Source organism: Trichogramma pretiosum, unplaced genomic scaffold, assembly GCF_000599845.2.
Source record: "Trichogramma pretiosum strain Unisexual culture from Peru unplaced genomic scaffold, Tpre_2.0 scaffold30, whole genome shotgun sequence".
NCBI classification, from domain to species: domain Eukaryota; kingdom Metazoa; phylum Arthropoda; class Insecta; order Hymenoptera; family Trichogrammatidae; genus Trichogramma; species Trichogramma pretiosum.
In genome coordinates this window covers 1,688,285-1,709,558 of record NW_019641675.1, presented here as the reverse complement: position 1 = coordinate 1,709,558, position 21,274 = coordinate 1,688,285, and the positions used below count along the sequence as shown (strand labels likewise).

The window sequence follows — 21,274 nt, the reverse complement described above, 5'->3', positions numbered from 1 at the left end:
AGCGAATGCGTGACAGCATCTTCGGGTCCGGCATCTCAGCAGTTGTGACACCAACGATGGTAGCTCAACACCGACACATACAAATACACGAAAAAAAAACGCATTATCAAGTAGAATGGCTTGCTTGGCTCGTATGAAACGAATAATTTCGTGGGCCAAGATGAAAATCTGCTTGTGACAACTGAAAGTTGCAGTTGACGCAAGCGCAAAATAGTAACATAACCATACAGCAATGACGCGCCACTGGACCATTGTAATTTCGAACAAAACAAACACCGTGACAAACTGAACACACGCACACACGTACCACACAGCAGGAGACATGAAATGAGCACCCCGCGACTCGCCACTTACATGTTGCAGGTAGAAGCACTCGCGAAAACTTATTCACACACAAACACGGCGAACACCGCTCGCAGTTCGAGCCGAGATGGCGAATTTTGAAACCGAGTTCTACATGCACTCGGCAATACTGATAACGTTAGACCCGGGCGTCTGTGTCGACAAAAACACATCGGGTTCGAAATTTATATCCGCTCAATCATCTATATACAACACACTGCGCACACTAATCAACTCGCGAGCCCCCGAGCTGTGGGTGAGCGACGAGCGTGGCCGTTACAGTGACCGTTGAGCGGTATACAGTTCGAACTCGATTACGATGTATTTTTGTCAATACGGAGTACAGACGCCCTATGTCTTACGTTCAGTGTTGCCGAGTGCATTTAGAACTCGGTTTCAAAATTCGCCATTTCGGCTCGAACTATACTATACTAGCAATGTTTGCCGCGTTCGTGTGCGAATAAGTGTGCGTGAATGCGTCTACGTGCAACGTGTAAAAGTGACTAGTCGCGGGGTGCTCATTTTATACCTTAATCCGCTAGATGCAGTATTTTCTTTGTTTTGCGGTATATCTTAGTAATTAAGTCCATGGTGGTCGGTCACGAAGTGTCTCCGTCGTGCAGGTTCAACGGTCGATGTTCGGTTTGTGACATTTATTAATATTTGTGATGGGCCACATTTTTGAGGCTAATGAACTCCATACTATAATACACTCTATGATAATGAAACTTTATAAACAAAAAACTTATAATCAATTTGTTTTCGATTTGCGCAGTGTTTAAAAGTAATGAATAGTTAAACTGAAAATTAAAACTGAATGCAAAAGGATTTGTAGATTATCAAAAGACATACAATCTGAAAATGAATATTGATTCTTTTCAAGTTTCCAGAAGTTTTAGTTTTTCCTCTTCTTTGCAAGATTGGAATATTTTTTTGAAACATTGATTGAGAAATTTCTTCTACAAGTAAGTAAGCAGTAATTTTAATAAAAGAGCAGTTGAGATTTTATTCGAGATCAAAAGCTTATTGAGATTCGAATTATATTTTGAACTTTTCATTCTGAGAAATAAAATTTTTTCCAATTATTTTTTTTAACAAAAAATTTTATTTAGCTTTCGTTCAAATTTTTCTTAAAAGTATTCGTACATGTGCAACACTATATTAGAGTTCAACATGTTTATTTATACAATTTACCTTATGATAATATTTGTTATAAGCATACAATGTTTTTTCTAAACTCAAACGAGCATCGGGGTAGCTGTCACGAACAAATGCGATTCCAAAAAAATCAATTACTGGAGCACGCTCTCACATACATCTCGACGCGCTCCTTTTGTACAGCTTGTGGTCGAAGTGGAGACGCGAGAGCTTGGGTAGATTTTGGTAGGGTAAATCGTCCAGTGAATGACCGAATTGTTATTTTTCAATATTTGAATATGTAGGAAAATTTAATAGTCGCAATTAAAAAAAATGAATTGATCATCACGTAGCTAATTAAATGATCTATGGATTAAAAATATTTAAAAATCATTTCAATATCGTTAATATTATTAAAAATGACAATTTCGTGAGTCACCACGATAATGCTAGTGAATGACCACTTTCTCCAATGAATGACCGGGCGACAACCAGTGAATGACCAATATACTTTTTTACAAGTTTTTATCGAAATTGAACGTTGCCTTTCGTTTTAACAATCGAATCTAATCATAAATCATTGTTACTGATTCAGTACTGGTCAAATGGTTTTGTTTAAATTGATTTCATGTAAAAATCAGCACAAGAAGATTATTGGAAAACCTAACCTGTATATGATTGTAATCTTAAAAAATTGGCCATTTACTGGTCGCATGTAAATCGACGCCTCATGACCGCCAAAAAATTTTCTAAATTTATTTATGTGTAGATAATACAATTTGTACGGGTCTAAAGTTTATTAAAACTGTGCGTATAACATAGCTTAATGTTGAAAAAATATTATAAATTAAATTAACATTCGTATATTCAATTTATAAGTGGCTATTCATCGAGCGGTCATTCACTGGTGGGTGATCATTCACTGGACGGTTTACCCTATCTTCTTTTCTTGTATGTACACTGCACCTTCGTGTGAATCGTGTTTTTCTCGATAAAGATTCGCTCTTGACACGCTCTTTTATATGTTCGCTATTTTTTTTCACATTTGTTACGAGTCACTCTCAATTCTGGTAAACTTCAAGTGTATGCCTCCGAGGGGTGCCAACAAGAATGCTCTTGGATTTTTCCTGTATGGAATGAGAGTTTTGTCGCAGACTTCGACTCGATAATTGTTGAGAATTTTCACGAGGCCCACTTTGGATTGTATGATGGCGAATCGCATTGCTGGAAAGAAATTTAGAATTGTTCGTTCACAATTTTTCAGGTTCTCATTACTTTCCTCCATTACTCCTTGCAAAAAGTTCAATAACCCTGAGACTACCTATACACTTTAGTTTTTTATTACACAAGCATTTACTCACCAATACAATTTCTCGGCCCATCGCCGAACGGCAAGTAGTGAGATGAATGTCTCGTATTCTTGTTTTCCTTGCTAAATCTCTCGGGATCGAAGATTTCTGGTTCGGGATAAATTTGCGGATCGCGGTGAATAGCGAAAACTGGAATCAAGAGCCTCGTATGGGCTGGTAACGTCACTTTGGTGCCGTAAAAAGTGTACGGCTTCGTAGACCGCCTCATTAGCGAGGTAAGTGGTGGGTACTTTCTCAAAGTTTCTGGAAGAACAAAATAAAATAAGAACAAAAATTTACCGCCGATTATACATCGATACATTACATAAATTGGGTTGAAGCTTACCATTGAATACTTTGTCCATGTAGCTCATGTTTTTTATGCTGTCGTATTTGATCTGCCCATCGCATCTTTTCAACTCCTCGTGTATTTCTCGTCTGAGCTTGTCCTGTATGGGCTGGTGCTGTGCCAATTCATAGAGGGCGTTGCTAATGGTCGACGAGGAAGTCTCAAATCCAGCGACGAAGAAGAGGAACGCTTGAGAAGTTATCAACACATCGTCCAATTCTGAAAGCAAGGCAACGATTCTACACAAATTTCCACACGTTGCGATATTCGACAATTCCAACAAACACTTGCTTACCGATATCACCGACTTTTTGTGGATTTTCCCTGAGCTCCATCAACAGGTCAACGAAATCCGCTCGCCTCACTTTATTTTTCTTGCGATACTCCATGGTCTGGCGCATGGTGTTGATGAAGAAATCGTTGACCTCGTGATCGTAAAAGAAAGCGGGAAACCAGTTCAGCATAAAGGGCAGGTACTCCTTGATACGCGACTTGACGAACTTCATACCGTTGGTCCGGAAGACTTTCCGGCCGATGGCACGAAACTGGCTCTCCTCCTCCGTGAGGGCGTTCATCTTGAGGCCGAAGGCGCACGAGCCGATCACGTCGGTGGTGAACTTGGCCGTGAGCTCGCAGCACTCGATCACCGGGTCGCGCTCCACGCACTTGGCCAGGTACTGCTCGAGGTGATCGGCGCACTCGATCAGCAGATAGAACATGTCCTTGAGCTTGCCCGAGGTGAAGGTCGGTGACAGATTCGAACGGAGCGGACGCCAGCCGTTGGGCTCAAGGAAGAACAGCGTCTTAAGGAGCGGCTCGACTTTGTAGTTGCGGGACAGTCCGCGATCGGCGAACGCCGCGAAGTCCTTGATCAGCACGTCCTTGATGAGTTCCGGGTCCTTGACCACGCAGATGGGCTTGCGACGATCGTAGATGCCGATTATCGGCTCGTCCACGTAATCGTTGTAAATTTTGGTCAGGTAGTCGCCCAGCGACATTTTGCCCAATATCACGTCTTTGACATTTCCAAAGAAAGGTAGAGGCTTCGGTCCTGGGACTTTTTGACTGCTCCAGAAGTTGTAATTCGCCACGTAGTAGTGATAGATCGCCAACAACAGTAAGCACACCCCAATCAGCAGCTCGAAGCTACCCCAGCTCATTTTGGCTTTTTCGGAAGTTTTGAATCTGCAATGGTCAATGGGGGAGCTATGATGAATCGATCAAGCAGTAAAGTCGCTATACGCATTAAGCCTTGAGTTTTTGTTGCGCGAAGTGCGTAAATAACATTTTTTTTAAATATTATCAAGATTGTGTGCTTACAAATTTTTATCTCACAAATATTTTTTCGCGCACTTAAATTACTCGAAAATAAATCACAAAGTAGAGAATTGTTATCGTGGATAATGTAATAAATTCATTCATTAAGATTATTTCAGTAGTTCAGTACCTTTTTAAATTGATACCTACACAGGTGAGGCCTAGATGCTAGATCAATTTTTTATTTAACACCGCGATTGTTTGAAACTAATACGTATTCTTCTGGGAAACTCGCGAAAAGTTATTTTTAATATACCTAATTAAATCGGAGCATCTAAACGATGATTTTCCATATTCAATCGTAATATTTATTAGTTTAATTATTGCACACCGAACAAAAACGGCATGAGTGCATATTTTTCGTTCCATGTACAATAATAAAACTAATGAATATTACGATTGAATATGGAAAACCATCGTTTAGATGCTCCAATTCAATTAGGTATATTAAAAATAACTTTTCGCGAGTTTCCCAAAATAATACGTATTAGTTTCAAACAATCGCGGTGTTAGATAAGAAATTGATCCAGCATCTAGGCCTCACCTGTGCAGTTATCAATTTAAAAATGTACAGTGTCCACTACTGAAATAATCTTACTTAAGGGGACACACCTGTGTTTATGCCTATAAATGAAAAACATGAAAATTAAGGATTACTATTAAAATTTTTTGTTTCTGATGTAAAAATATGTTTTTATCGGTCCTTTTACAACAAAAAATATGTCTGTAGTTCCTCTTATCATTAAAAATCATTCATCAAGCATGTATATTGACTTGTGGTTTCTAAGTCATTGACCGCATGATTTTGAATTCAATTTTTCACCAATCTGGATCCTTGCGGTCTCAAAAGTTTTGTAATAAAATTTTTTTCACTTAAATGTAACCCATTTTTTATTCAGTTTTTTTTTTTAATCTACAAATCTCCAAATATAGCAATAAGCGTTATTAAAATAGCTATTTTTGTCTTTTTTTTTTTGTACTTTAGAATGAAAAAAATTTTCCAAGACTTTCATTTCAATTCTGTTACACTTAAGTGGAAAAGAATTTTATTACAAAACTTTTGAGACAGCAAGGATCCGGATAGGTAAAAAATTACATTCAAAATCATGCGGTCAATGACTTAAAAATCACAAGTCAATATACTTGTTTAATGGATGTTTTTTAATGGTAAGAGGAACAAGAGACATATTTTTTGTTGTAAAAGGACCTATAAAAACATATTTTTACATCAGAAACAAAAAATTGTAATAGTAATCCTTAATTTTCATGTTTTTCATTTATAGTTATAAACACAGGTGTGTCCCCTTAATGAATTGATATTTCGGGTTGTAATGTCAAGGTTCTGAAGACATGATTGCAGAAGCCCTTATTGATACATTAAAAAAAAAACTATGATAGATTAATTTACCTGCTAGTTTTGTTTCTATCTGTAGGCTTATCACTTTTATTACATAATTTAAAGCACAAAATCCAGTATTTAGCCGAGTAACATCACACGAGAGCGTCTCGTACGTTACTGACGCGATTGAAGTTAATAAAATTCTGTATATCTAAAAAGAAATTGCAACAAATGCAGCTTTTACATAAATGACACTATGTATAAAAATGATTTATGAACGGTGTCAGCCTGAGTCACATCGTTTGTGCAAACTTTTTCGTCTACGTCTCTTCAATTTATATGAAATCTTTCTCACGGTTCACATGCACTTTCAACGTTGCCACAATATGCCGATTGTTTTTATCGGTTCGTCGGCACGTTGATCACGTCTTTTTCTCACTTTATTTCGGAATTACACATGGCCAGTTTCGATCGCGACGATATGCCAATTTTCGACACAAATATTGATTTTTTTCCTCGCCTTGCGCCTACTTATCTTATTAGTCCAATCAATAAAGGTTTTGAAAAAAAAAAATTCGCAACCAGAATTTTACGACGGATTCTTATTCTGGATACCCTAAACAACTAATTTTCATAAAATGCCACTGTTTTTTGTTCCTGCGTTTTTGTTTATAAGCCTTTAAAAATGCAAAAAAGCATATTATATTTTTTAACTCGTAAAGTATAAGTTTTACGATAAAATGTTTCAAACAAAAGTTTTAGGCATTTTCAAGACCTTTATTCTGGTATTTTTTTCATATTTTTTCGTCCATTTGTTTATTCTCTAGGTCGAAAAAACCTCTAAAAGTGGCCGTTTTTACAATTGTTTATAATTATTTATTAAAACGTGCTACGGCAATGAAATCTTGAGAAAATGTAGCCCTCGTTACGCAGAATCCAATGCATTTTTCAAAATCTCGCTAAGTGCATTATTTATCGAGATATTGCATTTGTTTATTAAAAAACACTCCCCTAGTGATTGTTAAATAACTTTGAGTTGGCTCAACGTACGAAGACCAGACACAGCGCAAATTAAAGGTAGAGACCTCCCAGTCAATTTGCAACAATAAAAACAATAATTTTTTCATAAAGACATGAAAAATAAACACCAGATATAAATGTGTACGAAAATTCTTATAAACAAATTGACTTATCTGCCGAACCAGAAGTCGTAAGTCAAATCGAATTTCGGCATCTTGTTCCTTGCATTTTTACGCAAATTTTAAAAAAAAATTGACCTCTTTAACTATATTGGAAACGAAGTTAGGCTTTTTTTTTTAAAAAATCACCACGCCTTTGTTTATAAACATTAAAAGCTGAAATTTGGTATACATTCGAACGAAATGTTGAACTTTTATATGTAAACGAATGCAACTATCAATCACCGTTATTTTTGCAACGATAATATTATTAACTAACAAAACATTCTGACTCTGTCATACACTCGCATGGGTAGCGGAGTGGGGGAAGGCCGAGGCGAGCTGTTCCGGCCGCTCGAAAAACTTGAAATTGACTTTTCAAAATGAAGCGCACTGGAAAAAATAACGTTATCTCGGCTTCTATTGAACCGAATTGCTTCTTTTTTTTTTTAAATTAAAGCTCTCAACAAATAATTAACAATTACATATGTTTAAAACCATTTGACCAAGTCGAAATCCATCTAAATTAATGTTTTATTTTAAGATGGTATATTCTCGTCGGTTTTGGGCGATATAATAATTTGATTAATTGTTATTTTTACTGTGTATGATTTTTATTGACAACTGTTTATTATAAACAAATTAATTGCATTTAACCTTTTTCATTAATGGTTATGTGCAAGTTGTAACGTTTGTTTTTTTTCGAAATAAACTTAATCGAGAAAATTCTTATTAATAATTTATTATGAACAATTTCGAATCAGTTTTATTAATATAATATTCGGCCTCGCTCTGGGTTATGCTACCCCAAAAAACGTTTAGTTCCGTCGCATCGGGGTTGAATAGTCGTTCGTTTTTCCTAGGAGAATAAATCTCTTCTTCGTTGATTTTTATTACTGAAGGAATAACTGTTGATATGTTAATATTTTTATTATGGTTCGAAACTGATAAATTATATGATAATGTCGATTCGAAATTGTTCATAATAAATTATTAATAAGAATTTTCTCGATTAAGTTTATTTCGAAAAAAAACAAACGTTACAACTTGCACATAACCATTAATGAAAAAGGTTAAATGCAATTAATTTGTTTATAATAAACAGTTGTCAATAAAAATCATACACAGTAAAAATAACAATTAATCAAATTATTATATCGCCCAAAACCGACGAGAATATACCATCTTAAAATAAAACATTAATTTAGATGGATTTCGACTTGGTCAAATGGTTTTAAACATATGTAATTGTTAATTATTTGTTGAGAGCTTTAATTTAAAAAAAAAAAGAAGCAATTCGGTTCAATAGAAGCCGAGATAACGTTATTTTTTCCAGTGCGCTTCATTTTGAAAAGTCAATTTCAAGTTTTTCGAGCGGCCGGAACAGCTCGCCTCGGCCTTCCCCCACTCCGCTACCCATGCGAGTGTATGACAGAGTCAGAATGTTTTGTTAGTTAATAATATTATCGTTGCAAAAATAACGGTGATTGATAGTTGCATTCGTTTACATATAAAAGTTCAACATTTCGTTCGAATGTATACCAAATTTCAGCTTTTAATGTTTATAAACAAAGGCGTGGTGATTTTTTAAAAAAAAAAGCCTAACTTCGTTTCCAATATAGTTAAAGAGGTCAATTTTTTTTTAAAATTTGCGTAAAAATGCAAGGAACAAGATGCCGAAATTCGATTTGACTTACGACTTCTGGTTCGGCAGATAAGTCAATTTGTTTATAAGAATTTTCGTACACATTTATATCTGGTGTTTATTTTTCATGTCTTTATGAAAAAATTATTGTTTTTATTGTTGCAAATTGACTGGGAGGTCTCTACCTTTAATTTGCGCTGTGTCTGGTCTTCGTACGTTGAGCCAACTCAAAGTTATTTAACAATCACTAGGGGAGTGTTTTTTAATAAACAAATGCAATATCTCGATAAATAATGCACTTAGCGAGATTTTGAAAAATGCATTGGATTCTGCGTAACGAGGGCTACATTTTCTCAAGATTTCATTGCCGTAGCACGTTTTAATAAATAATTATAAACAATTGTAAAAACGGCCACTTTTAGAGGTTTTTTCGACCTAGAGAATAAACAAATGGACGAAAAAATATGAAAAAAATACCAGAATAAAGGTCTTGAAAATGCCTACAACTTTTGTTTGAAACATTTTATCGTAAAACTTATACTTTACGAGTTAAAAAATATAATATGCTTTTTTGCATTTTTAAAGGCTTATAAACAAAAACGCAGGAACAAAAAACAGTGGCATTTTATGAAAATTAGTTGTTTAGGGTACCCAAAATAAGAATCCGTCGTAAAATTCTGGTTGCGAATTTTTTTTTTTTTAACATAGGGACAGATTTTCATTGATTGGACTATATCGTCCCACGTAATATTCAGCAATCATTGTCACAGCCTCCACAAGTGTATGACAAATCTACATTTAATCTGATTTCAGCTCATAACTTCGAATTGAACGGTTCGAATGAGCCCTTCAACGAGCCTCTTCTTTTTTGACCTAGTGTATATATAACTGGATCCACTCATTGGTGGTCACAGTGAAAAAACGCGGTATCCTCTCAAACGCATTGATAGATCAAGTCAATCGTTCAGAATCTACGGATTAAAAAAATTAATCTGTTGCTTTAAACTACGAGGTGTTATTTGTTTTTTATTGCCACCAAATTCAATTCACGAGGCATTTAATTAACTCATATAACACGTATTTGAATGTAGATTGTGTATCAAAAACGTTAAAAAATAAATAATCATGCGGTTGATTGTACGATCGTGTGGGTTATGACGTCAACCTAATTTAAAATGTCAAAGGATAGACTGCTTCTATACGGCATTGTATAAATAGTACACATTTTTTACAGATATACATAGGTATGTATATTTGTGTAGATACAAAAAATAAACACAAAGAAACAGCCATCGAGATGGGTTTAATTGAAACTGATGACCCAATTTGATGAAATATTCGAAAAGGCTTTTATTGTAATTCTACCAATCAATTAGAGAAATATTTATATTCGAATAATAAATTTATTCGTACGCGTGCAACCGTATAAAAACGTTTATCTTGTTAATTCATGCAATCTACTTTAAGATACTATCAATAAACATACAATATCTTTCATATTACGATCTGATCGAATGTCGAGGTGGGTGTCTGGAAAAAAAAATTACATCTCGATGCACACTTAAACATTTGCGTACTGCGTATACGGGTTATTATGAAAAAAAAGCAATTAAATTATCTTATGTACAACAAAAAACGTAGGGATTGCTAGCACATTTGAAAATTTATACGTAGAAAATAGGACAACGTCTACATTGTAATCATTTATACATGAAAAAAAATGAATGATCGCTCTCTTCGAAAAAAGCTCTAAGATAATGGATTTACAGCGTTGTTTTTGCGAAGCGATATGATTGATGAAAGCTCAATTCGATTTCGTATAGCTGCCTGCTCTGTACATTGGAGCGTGTGAATTTTGCCCNTGTGAATTTTGCCCCCCCCCCCCCGAAATTAAATTCACCTCGATCTCTCGACATTTTCGATCGGAAGTCACTCATGCACGTCGTATTTCATAGAGCTGCTGGCATCATCGCGGCCTCGAATGACCGCAGTTGTAATCATCATCAGCTGCTGCGCCCCCGCGTATTACAGCCGCGCATTCCACGTCCAATGATGGCAATTATATTATATTGTATTCCGGCGGTCCGGGGTTTCTCGTGCAAATCGCTCGGCGCTGACACATATGGATATTACTTTATAACAATTATTATTTGACTTATTTTTATCAACTTTTGCAGCTGGGAAACGATAAAGTTCAATTTGGGCGTGATCAGCCAGAAGTTCATCATCATACTGGAGATCAGGGCGCCGTTCGGCAACTCGAGCCTGGCCCTGGACAATATACGCCTGGTCAATTGTTTCCCGGACAGTCGGGCCTTCAATTACGGCGAGTGCAAGGCCGCCAGCATGTTCCGCTGCTACAACGGCTCGGCCTGCCTCAAGCGCGATCACGTCTGCGACCTCACGGCCGATTGTCCCAGCGCCGAGGACGAGACGGGCGAGTGCGGTAAGCGAGCTTTTTTTCTCTCTGCGCTCTCACGCTCTTTGGCTTATTTCGTTTTTCTAATCCACGCGCGCGCTTCGGGGGAATGTTTTTTCTTTATTCTTTAATTAAAAAATAAAGTGCCGCGCACAGTTTGCCTCTCGGTATTATCTTACGCTTTCTTGATAATAAAAAAATGTAATTTCAGCTCTCGAACGAGCTGGACGAATGTAACACATGCGGGCTCGATATTAAAAAAATTATGTAACGAAGTCCGTGTGTAAGAACTTTACACCTCGTGGACGATTATTAAGAAATCTTTTAACGATTATTTACTTCTGAATATCACAGAAAAAGTTCCGGCCTACGCCAAGTGCAATTTCGAGTGGGGCTGGTGCGGCTGGACGAACGGCGCCGAGAACCCCCTCAACTGGACCTTGCATCAAGGCCCAACGCCGACGGAGCGCATGGGCCCGGAGACCGACCACACCTATCGCAACTCCAGCGGTAATGGAGCTTATATAAATCGATTGATACACGTCGTATATCTGTACAGTTCCGCGCGCGGCCGAGTCGATCGCGAGTTAATTAATTCGTTTATCATTGTCTTTTGTGCGCAGCGCGCAATTTTCGATATTATGCGAGGCGCGTTCGAAATGAAAAATACCGCGCGTACTTTGGGCTTTCCACGTGCGTACAGTAGTACATATGTGCAGCGCGCGCGTATGACGGATTTCGAAATAGCTGCTGCATGCTCTGCTCCTGGAATTTCTCGACAGCCATGAAATGTCGGCTCGATTTTCAACAGCAGTAGCAGTGGCAGCAGCGTAGACTGCTCCGGTAAAAAGATTGTGAAAAATTCGAGCAACCGGCGAAAAGTCGATTTTGCTCTCTATATATCCCTCGCCGGAGTTTCGCTTGTTTTTCTTTCCCTCTCTCTCTCTCTCTATCTTTTTTATTTTTTTGTCGGCGTATAAGGCATTCGAACGTTTCTATCGACGCGGGCGCGCACCGAGAGTCTATATGTACACACAGAGAGAAAAAGGAGAGTCAAAATCAAAGGTTTTCATTCGACCGAAAACGAGCAACAGTCCGTCTTTGCCTCTCGTTTTATCTTTCCGTCTCTCTCTTTCATTTCTCGACAGATGCCTCTCCTTTTTTTTTGTCCGGAACGAAAAATGATATTCCCGAGTCGGCTCCGGTATACAATTTGTTGTTGTACCTTTTCCTTTCTCTCGCTCTCTTCTCTTTTGCTCTTTGGCGCGCGCGCGAGCGTACGAAAGAGGAAAAATCGATCGGCCGCAATGAATTATGTACGATCGTTTCCGTCCTGACTCACACAGGACGACGACGACGACGACAATCTCGAGTCGTGCTGGTATTAATAAGCTCTCACTCGCTGCGCAGTTGATATTACATATATAACAATGGCACGAGTTTACGTGTTTGTGTGCTTATCCCACTTTTGTGTGTATTATTATAGGAACTTACGCGTACGTCGATATGTCGAGGAAGGTCGAATACGGGAGTCAAGGAACTCTTAAGAGTCCTATTTTTAATCCGACGCCGCCGTATCACAACGACACCAGCAGCCCGTACTATAAATCTTGCAAGGTGGGTAGTGGTAGTATATAAGTCCTTCCTTTTCTTTTTTCATTTTCTCTTTTTCTCTCGGTCTTTTTACTTTTCATCATTTTCATTGCGCTTTTAACAATGCCCGGGTCACCTAGTCGTGCCTGCTACTGCACTCATCGATTTTTTTCTCTTCCAGCCTCGCGCCTTCATGATTCCACTTCGTTACTTTCTTTTCGCTCTCTTTCTCTCTTTGCACATTTTTACATTTATATAGATTTTATACGTTTATAAATGGTATACGGTATATAAATGTTGTATTGCCCTTTCTTTTAACTCCTCTTTTTATATAACGTTTCTGCCCACTAACAGCAGTGAGAATTTTCCACTTCCTTACACTATGCATTAAGCAATCGGACTCCTCAGTGCTTTAACGATGTTTGATTAACATTATATGGTTAAAACAGTAGTGCTCTCCTCGGGAATTATAGGTACCTAAGATTTTCCGCCCGATTCGAAATTTTCCTTTTACATAATATTCATGTAATAAAACACGCTCGCTTTAACGATCTCTCCCCCTCTCTCGGTACAGCCTGCAGTTAAAACGTCGCGGAGCTCTTTCTCTCTCGAGCTCTTTTTCATAATAACATGGAGAGCTTTCGAGGGAGAGCAAAGTCTCGGGTATACTACGCCGCGCGGCAGGAATATTTTCTCTCTTTCGCCGTTCGCGCGCGGACACGTACACTTTGCGCAAATTTATAAATTCAGAATAGTTTAGGAGATTGTATATTGCAGTGGCATTACTCGAAATTCGAGCGCTACGAGTACTCCTTACGTTTCTTCCTTTTTTCCGTCTTATTCAACGACAACGACGACGACGACGATGCTTTGAGTGATTACGCTCGGAAGTCTTTATACTCATGAAGCTCTGGTCTATTAAAACGGGCACAGAAAGCGATAGGTTATTTATCTTTTTTCTTTTATTATTTTACATTTTATTCGCAATTACGGGCTGGAACGTAAGAAGTTTACGAAGTACTTGCGCCGTTATGATGTAATGAAAGCGCGGTATATTACGAGCTATATACGCACATAAGGATTATATTGATTAAAAACTTTTGCCTGTATCGTTACCGGAGAAGACAAAGAAGAAGAAGAAGACGCAAACCTTATATTTAGTGAAATATAACGAGACACCTTATTCCCAATTATTAAATGAAAAAAACCAAGTGAAACACGTGCATTGTTTCGAACTTCCAAGCCCTCCTTTTTTCTCTTTCATCTCGTACTTCCAAGTATTTTTTTCTCTTTCATATCGCTAACGAAAGAAGATCATAAATCTCTTTGCCGAGTGCAAACTTTTTCTCTCTCTCTTACGAAGAATCGCGGGACATTCCACGAAAGAAAAAAGCTCAATCGCGCCCTGATCAATATATTTTATACAGGTACGCTTCTTCTATCATCAATACGGCACGCACACGGTGGCGCTGGGCCTGTACCTGGTGCAGCTCAAGCCACATCAGAATCACACGGAGCGACTGTGGTGGTCGTTCAAGGACAACAGCGACCTGTGGAACGGCGCGGCGGTCGTGCTGCCGTCCATACGCTACCGCTACTATCTGCAGTTCGAGGCGAGCAAGAGCTACGGCTCGAAGGGCGACGTGGCCATCGACGACGTCTCCCTCAGTCCCGAGTGCTTCGGCATCGGTAAAATTTGTCATTGCCCATTAATTCATATACTATATTGTTTAAATAATAAACGTTACGAGCGCGTATGATATATTGCTTATCATAGGTGTGCCAGCTGACGTCGTGGGCGATTTCAATTACTACGAGCAGAAAATACCACCCTGGAGTGACGTGCCGCCCAAGCACGCCGATTTCACCAACATAACGGGTACGTCTGCGTATAAACTGACACACACAGAGCATAATATAACGACGACGGGGCTTGTTTATACATATTATTATTTCACTCCTGCCTGAGCCCAAAAGCCGAGGGAAATCGCATTGGCTTTTCATATAATCTGCACTGCAGCAGCTCGTTCGCACTTTGTGCGCGCCTACCTGCCTGCCTGCCTGCCTGCCTGCACGCGTGCCCCATATACACTCTCAAATCAAGCGTGACTCCGTTAATTGATTTAATTTTAATGCGCGCCGAGCGTGTAATTTTGATTTCACGTGTATGCACGCGCTCGCGAACTCTATACGGCTGTGTGTCGTAATTAGAAGAAACCATCGCGATTGTTATTATTCATCGCGCGCGATCGGATGCGTGTAAATAACACGTTATTCGGGCGCTCGCGCGTGTAACGTATTTTTCGTGAGCTTGCGGCCCCGAGTCGATAATTAAAATCTCTCGAGCGAGTGTCTTAATACCTGCGAGCTATCGATCCATACATATAGACAATGAATCAACCTGTGTCTTTTGCAGTGATGCAAGTGACGAGCTGCGACCAGACGGGTCGCTTCGGCCCGACGCCCGAGCAGTGTCTCAAGCATTACAGCAGTATCGGCAGCAGCAGCGGCAACGAGACCCTACAGACGCTGCCGGGTACGGAGCTGCTGCTCGAGGTGCTGTCCGAGGCCTCGAGCGACGAGGGCGGCGACTCCTCGCTTCAGGGCAAGGGTATCCAGCGCTGGACCGTGCCGAGCGGCGGCTTCTACACGTAAGACTTCTTGCTCTCTCTCTCTCTCTCTCTAAGCTCTCGGATTAACCGTATACTATCTCTCCTATAAACATGCTAAAAAAAAATTGCATCGTCGAGCGCGGCGTATCGTGTTACGTGGCCTGACCTGCAGCTGCTTCTGTTTTTTACTCGCAAGCTCTACTGCTCGCGTCATGGCAATTACGACGACGTTTTATTGATAAAGAAATACTAAACTGCGGAGCTAGACTAGGGCGCGCAGCAGCCTGAGAGGTTTTCCTTTCCCCTTGAAAATGGCATCCGACGTTGGTCGGCAACCGCAGAAGCAGCAACGGCACACGTGTGTCCTCGTGCGCGAGGTACTTTTTATCTCTCTGCCTCGGAGAACGCGAGTCACGAAATTGTATAGCAACACAGCAGCAAAAAAAGGGATAACGACGTTTATACGACCGTATATACTTGCCTATAGCGTACACGCGAGATCGTTGTAAAACAAAAAATAAACGTACGTACATTGTACATTCAGCCGATGCCGTGCATCGTTGCGCGAGGCGTAATTTAATTTTCAACGAAAAAAAAAAAAAAAACGGCCCACGCATATCGGGCAGCTTAATTGCCTCAAAGAGTATCCGATAAATTGACCGGAAAATTTCATGATTCGATGGCATGTGTGCATACCTATTACATAACTATACTATATATATACTTCAATATACTATATGGACATACTCGATCCCACAGACTGATCGCCGTTGGGGCGCGCGGAGGAGTCGGCGCGCTGTCGATGGGCAGCTCGCTCGGGGCCATGGCGCGCGGCGTCCTCGAGCTCGAGAAGGGCCAACAAATTTACTTCATGATTGGACAGTCCGGCACAGATGCTTGCCCCAAGGTACATTTTATCTATACACACACACACACACACACTCTGTGCATCGCCTTATATACAAATAGATTGAGCCAAGCGATCGATTCTCAATAATATAGATATATAGAGTCTCGATCGCGCATAAAGTGGTTTAAAATTGGATCTGAATAACGCTTCCTTCTTTCGCGTGTTTTTTTTCCCCCTCGTTTTTATTTTCTTTTCTTTTTTTTTATGCATTGCAGAAGCTCGGCTCGAGCAACGACTCGTGCATCTATAATGGCGGTCTCAACGGCTCGCTGGCCGACAACATCTCGCTGGTCCGCCAAGTGAAGAACATCGAGCCCAGGGACGGCGGTGGCGGCGGCGGCGGAGCGACTTACATTTTTACCGTAAACAATATTTTTCACTCTGTCTCGTGTACTTTTTTTTCCTAGTCACCAACGTTGACACCCAGCCCAACACGCGTTATGTAATTCGCGAGCACAATTATGCGCGAATATCTCATTTTACCCGAGCTGCTTTTGTTCGTCATCATCATCTACCACTACTGCTGCTGCTGCATTCGCGAAAAGCACAATTTTTTCTTCATTTCTATACGCTTCCCCTTTTTTTTAACGTCAAAAAGCAGCGCGCGGACGCGGAGTGATTTTTCACAATTAAGATTGCACGCGGCGAGAACGTTACACGAAAGTAAATTATTACATCATCCCGCGGCGGCGGACACGGAAACTCGAAACGCGCTCCCAACCGCCCGCGCGCAAACACTATCTTTTCACAAACTACTAGCTTTTCACTCGCTCTCGTGCATATATATAACATTATGTTCACGGGGAAAAAAAGTGGGATTTAAAAAAAAAGCCCCCGAGACGCGCAGCAATTCAAGCGCTACGCTAACAAGGAAAGTTCGGAATTTGTGAAAATTCGAGTTTCATATGTACCATTCGCACGTACCTACATATCGCGTATATGTATATACGCGGAAAAGAAAAACTTTTGCTCGCTCCCGGGCGACGATTGATTGGACGGCGTTTGCCGCGCACGTAGAAAATCAAAGAGTGGGTATATAACGATAGATAGTGTGAATCATAACCGAACCACACGAGCAATCCTCTCTATTCTCTTCCTTTTTTGCGCAAATATTTTTTTGCTCGTCGCTTTTTTTATCTCATCGTATCGCATGTATCTGTATGTATAGTTGAAGGACAACGGCGAGCAAGTGCCGCTGCTGATTGCCGGCGGCGGCGGCGGCCTCGGACCGACCCGCTTCAGCGACGATCATCAGCACGGCCAGACCCGAATACCGGCCCACCTGAAGCCGGTGGGTGGCTCGTCCTCGCAAAAGGATGCCGGTGAGTATCTTCGTCATTATTGTTCAATGCCTAATTGCAATTACTGCTGAAGTCTCCTCTGCACAACTTCAAATATTTTGTTGTTATATACCTCCGTGCCTCGAAAAGGCGTTTCATAGGGTAGTGCGAGTAGGCGAAAAAGCTTTTTAGTTTTAGATTTTTTTGCAAGTATCCGAGTTTTTTGTTATAAACTTTAAAAGCGATGTGGTGCGTTGAACGCGTCGGTCGCAGTCCCGCACACGACATGCCATTTGGTAACGTAGAAGCAGCTTTATCGCGATCCCTCTGCGTCGCGCTGTGGGTGCTACAGCGTCTGCATTGACCTTGCCGTCAATCGGCGCATGGGTAAAGATTAAAAAAAGCCCATAAGTCTATGTTGAAATTCGTTACCAATTTTAGCGACACCCACGCTCTAAGTATATCTCGCGCGCTGCTCGTAATATCTATTCTAGTTTCCAGCTACTGCTAGGGCCATATCTTTCTGTATAAGATCGTATTATGGTATATTTTATATAGTCAGTATACGTTAAGACGCAGCAGTGTGAACAACGCGTGAATCTTGTGAGAAAAAAAAAGGGATATTGATAATCTTGAATTGTAAGTGGCTGCGACGACGATGTCCAGCAACTTGGACAAATTGAGGAGCTTGTGGAATCATTTTCTGCACCGCGGAGAAATCATAGAAACTGATCCAATTTTCGGTTGCGTCAATGACCATTACAATGTCTTCGGTAAACTCGACAGTTTGGCTTACGCATGGAGGGACCAACTTCCCGATCTCCGAGAAATCTTTCGGCCCGATGAAATCGAGCATCTTCTCACGAATTTCGTGTATTCCACACAAGGTTGTCGTGACCGTAGGCCCTTCGTCGAGTTTGTGATCCGAACCGGCTACAAGAACGAGCCCGAGGTCGATGTTGAACACGGTAAGCCCGCAGCACTGCTGTCGCGTACCACACCGTTGCATCATGCCCATCGGCGCGGCAACGGCTACTTGGTCCGTCAGTTTTTCAAAATATACGACCGATTTCACGCGAATTACATCGACGAGCATGGATTCACACATTTTCATGCGGCGTGCGCGCGAGACTGCCACGACGTCGTCAAGAAATTCCTCGAGCTCGGCCGGATCGATCCCAACCTGCCGGTGACGAAAACGGGCGACTCGCCGCTGCACCTGGCTCTGGCCCACGAGGCCGTCGAGACGGCCGTGCTGCTGCTGGAAAAAGGCGCCAATCCGAACTTGGCCAACAACAAGGGACAGACTCCGCTGCACGTCCTTTGCAAGAGATTCCATCGCGACGACTTGGCGGAGGTGTTTTTCAGGTGCAACGACGCGGCTCGGCGGCAGGTGCGCGTGAACGCTCGCGACGGGCTGGACGGCAACGCGCCGCTGCACCTGGCCCTGGATCGGGACAACCGCGAGCTGGCCGAGCTGCTGCTCCGACGAGGCGCCGATCCGACTCTGGCCAACGACGAGGGGCTCACGCCGCTGCACGTAATCGCCCGTAACGGCTACGACGACGGCTCGGCCAAGCTCTTCTTCGAGATCTGCGCGGAACTGAAGAAGCCGGTGCAGGTCGACGCCCGGGACGAGAAGGGCCGCACCCCGCTGCAGTGGGCCGTGGCGAATCTCATGCCGAACACGGTAACCGTTCTCCTGGATCGTGGCGCCGATCTGGCCAACTTTCGTTTTCCCACCCAGGACTACTTCGCCGAGAGATTGGAGTCGCGGTATAGAAATTTTTTGGGACCTATGAAAGTGAGATTAGCGGCTGGTGCCCTGGACAGCCTCGAGCGCCTCGAGAATAGAGGCTACGAATCGAAGCCAAGCGACATCCTTACGATCATGAAATTTTTTGCCGCACGCGGATTGATCGAGCCGTCGACGAATCATTATAAATTGTCGACTTACGGTGGACCTTACCAAAAAGAAATTGCTAAAAAGATAACGGTAAATCCGAGTGTGTCGCTGTACGATCTGATCGAGTCGCGACCCAAAGAGGCGAAGAAACTCGTCACCTATGCGGAGTATATAGACTACGACGAGTTGGCGTACGAGAAATTTGATGGTGTCATACAATATTTGCATTCGTCTAACCATAAATTGGTGGAGTATATAAGTATAAGTCTGTGCGAGCAGCTATCGAGAAGATTCTTCCAATCCTGGGCCGTTCATTATTTCATGGAACTGACGCACTACCGATTGCCATTCGAGTGCTGCGAGATGATCATCGATGATTCATTCACGAACAGAGATTTATATAATATTTGCTTGGCTGCGACAGGCCAAAGCTTGTGAAGGGGATCGATTATTAAATGTTCCATAAGTTTGATATCATTCAAATAAATATAATAAGAAAAAAATGAATTTAGATTTTTTTATTGATAAGCGCCTGATCATCTTAAGAAGAAAAAGCTCATTCGTGCATATTTATTATCCCAGGCATCCTATCGCCGCTGTAAATCCCATTTAACAAGTTCATAAAAAATTATTATTTTTCTTTTGAGTCCGCGAAGACCATCACCACCAAAATATTTTCAGCAAAAAAATAATAATAATAAATGACAAATAATGCCAACGAAAACTATTATTTTTCAAATTTTGTCCGCGAAAACTATTACTACCGAACATTTTTTCAAAAAAGCAACGTTATATCGAGATCAAATAACCACTGTAGTTCAGGTAAATGTTTAAACGATCTTTTTTTTCGATAAACGAAAATCGTAGACGTAAAGACTAGAAATTAGACTTATTGATTCAAACCTATAGATTGTTACACAATGTAAATTTTGAAAACGCGAAAAAACAAGAAAAATGTGAATAGAAAAAATGCATCGATTTTTATGAGAACACCTTAAATCGTTCTCTATCTAACCGCTCAGCATATGCGCAACAACGTTGCCACTGGTATACAGTCTCGAGCCACGATTAGATACGTAAAAAAGCTCGGAGATTTGTTTACCCATTAAAGTGTAAGCAAAAGTATGTATATACAGTCAACGGCGCTCGGCGAGCGAGAAAGAGAGAGTCGAGAGCGCTCCGGTATAATATCCTCCAAGGATATAAAGAGCTTGAAAACTTTCGGGTAATTAATACCCACCCTCCCCCCGTTTTGCGCTAATGTAAGCAATGAGAATATTCTCGTGCATATATATAACAGCCTCTCGCCATCTCTCGCCCTTTGAATATGCATTAAAATAGTTGGTGCTTAAATGTACGCGGCAGCTTGTGTTTTGCAGTACGCCTGCACCACTGCACCAGCTTCGGTATAAACCATATTACGATCATCGTGCGCGCTCGGCAACTGCGAGGAACTGCGCGCTACCCGACCGACCTTACATACATTGCGCCTATACGTGTGTACAAGTGTGTACGCGTGCGGAGCTTTAAGCGTCACGACTTTAATTACATGTCTATTTTACGCTCCGAATGACTATGTTAATATGAACGCGGCTGCAAGAGCTGCTGGCCCGAGTGCGGAAATTACTCGCGATATCCTTTGTGCGCGGGTAATATACGATCCGTTGTGTGTCCGTCCGGTGTCCTGCTGCATGTATTTGTACGCCTCGAATGGAAAATTCGAGCGGCCAAAAGAAAGGGGTCGTTGAGCCGAGAGCCAAGTGTATCGCTATCGTTGAGATTCCTCTCCCCTCATCTACGTATACGCGATGGGGATCGAACAAAACACAGAGGGATGAGTTTAACGAGAAAGAAGAAAAGGAGAAAAAATGTCTCCCCACATGCAGACGCGCACCTGA

At 41.0% G+C, this 21,274-nt stretch overlaps 2 protein-coding genes across 2 annotated transcripts in view; one reads left to right on the top strand and one right to left on the bottom strand.

The window, feature by feature from the left end:
- The window catches only part of LOC106653181 (leukocyte tyrosine kinase receptor), a 52,832-nt gene that overhangs the window by 18,666 nt on the left and 12,892 nt on the right, over positions 1-21,274 (top strand). The window contains exons 5-13 of the mRNA XM_023460700.1: positions 10,834-11,102; positions 11,430-11,585; positions 12,562-12,692; positions 14,096-14,357; positions 14,446-14,547; positions 15,085-15,319; positions 16,040-16,187; positions 16,406-16,552; positions 17,359-17,512. Coding sequence (XP_023316468.1) covers positions 10,834-11,102; positions 11,430-11,585; positions 12,562-12,692; positions 14,096-14,357; positions 14,446-14,547; positions 15,085-15,319; positions 16,040-16,187; positions 16,406-16,552; positions 17,359-17,512 — 1,604 coding nt within the window. The remainder of the gene's footprint in view (positions 1-10,833; positions 11,103-11,429; positions 11,586-12,561; positions 12,693-14,095; positions 14,358-14,445; positions 14,548-15,084; positions 15,320-16,039; positions 16,188-16,405; positions 16,553-17,358; positions 17,513-21,274) is intronic.
- Positions 2,528-4,337, bottom strand: LOC106652956 (probable cytochrome P450 6a13). Its single transcript, XM_014372166.1, has 4 exons — positions 3,473-4,337; positions 3,175-3,396; positions 2,841-3,092; positions 2,528-2,703 (listed from the first exon to the last, which is right to left on the bottom strand). Exons 1-4 carry the CDS (start codon positions 4,335-4,337, stop codon positions 2,528-2,530), a joined length of 1,515 nt encoding a protein of 504 aa, XP_014227652.1.